The 1,728-nt window shown below is 42.7% G+C and overlaps 1 protein-coding gene across 1 annotated transcript; it reads left to right on the plus strand.

Annotated features, from left to right (window-relative positions):
* The first annotated feature begins 946 nt into the window (after positions 1-946).
* Positions 947-1,504, plus strand: LOC121376539. Its single transcript, XM_041504448.1, has one exon. The coding sequence runs from the start codon at positions 947-949 to the stop codon at positions 1,502-1,504; it is 558 nt and encodes a 185-aa protein (XP_041360382.1).
* The last annotated feature ends 224 nt before the right edge of the window (positions 1,505-1,728 follow it).

Genomic DNA, 1,728 nt, shown 5'->3' on the forward strand with positions numbered 1-1,728 from the left:
GCAAGGTGTACCACAAGGAGGAGTCCTCTCACCAACTCTATTTATCATTTACATAAATGATATATTAAAGGAGATCCCAAGATGGATTCATGGTGCAATATATGCAGATGGCCAGGTGATTTCGTATTCAGATGACTACATCACTACAGCAAATGTGAGAATGCAAGAAGCTTTGACGAAAATTGAGACAAATAAATGGCTGGTCAAATTAAACCCGAAGAAAATTACTTACACAATCTTCAGTCTGGCCAACAAAGAACTGAAAGTCAACCTCCAGATAGACGAGAATAAAGTGCCTGTTGAGGAAGAACCAACATACTTAGGGGTTCCGTTTGACCGCAGGATGACTTGGAAAGAACAGATTGACACATGCACAAGCAGAGCAAAGATACGCATGCCACTAATGAAGACATTTTCAGGAACATCCTGGGGTGCAGACTATAGCATCCAAAGAAACTCTATGTAAGCTATATCAGACCAGTATGGAGTCACATCCTGGGGAACAGCGGCAAAAACAAACTTCAACAAAACTGCAAAACAAAAGTCCAAAATCCAAGTACCACGCATTATCACTAGAAATATAAATTCAACACCCATACAAGCTCTAAACACAATAACTGGACTCTAGCCCGTTGAAGACAGGCGAGACATCAAAACTCTCATACAGGCTTCCATATTCAGAAGTTTGGAGGAACATCCAATACACGAGAGAATGGTAAAGCCAAGAAAGAGCCGAATCAAGTGGAAAAGTTTCATCCACCAGGTACGGATGATAAAGAAAACAGGTACAGAGCTCATGAACCATAAGATAACGAAAATCCCAACACACTGTTTGCTCCCAGCATGGAAAAGATACAAGTTTCCTGACATCATATAGACAGTACCAGGGATTCTCAAGAAAGAAACCCAGACAGAAATAGAAAGAAGAAGCCTTGCCCTAGAGTTTATGTACCAGGCCTACCTCCAAGACCAGTGGCCACATGCATATACTGATGGATCAGCAGAGGAAGCAACCAGAAATGGCGGTGGGGGAATTCAAATTGAACTTAAAGATGGGGAAAAAATTCAGATATCCATTACAACAGGAAAATACTCCTCCATTTATAAGGCAGAATCAGAAGCCCCGAGGATTGCTGCAACAGAGCTGATCAACAAAATGGAGCTCACACACAGGAAAGTTGTCATCTTCACAGATGCTCTCTCTGTACTCCAAGCTCTCAAAGACCCCCAAAGCAAAGATCTGAATGAACTTGCTTCTACTCTTTCTGCGCTGAGCTGCACCATTGAACAACCAACAATACAATGGATACCATCACACTGCAACATTCCCGGAAATGAAGAAGCAGACAGGTTGGCAAAAGAAGGAGGGAAAATGGTCCAAGAAGAGCTACAAATAACCAATGAGGAGATGAAGGCCATTGTAAAGCGACGGTGGCTCCTTAACATCCAGATCATAACAGCAGAGACAGTTACTACCAACTTTCAAGAGAAGACCAGGAGATAGTGATGCGACTGAGAACAGGCCACTTTAGACTCAACTACCACAAGTATACCAAATTCCGAGTGGGAAACAGTGGAAACTCTAGTGTGGTACAGCATCCATGACTGGAACATTTCCTGCAACATTGTCCCACCTACTAGAACCAGAGAAAAGCAGTCTGGCCTTCAGATGAACCCCTGAAGGAGAAACTCTTTAGACCCTTAGAGAACCTACGAAATACAGCAGCT

This window comes from Gigantopelta aegis, chromosome 6, assembly GCF_016097555.1.
Source record: "Gigantopelta aegis isolate Gae_Host chromosome 6, Gae_host_genome, whole genome shotgun sequence".
Classification (NCBI taxonomy): Eukaryota; Metazoa; Mollusca; class Gastropoda; order Neomphalida; family Peltospiridae; genus Gigantopelta; species Gigantopelta aegis.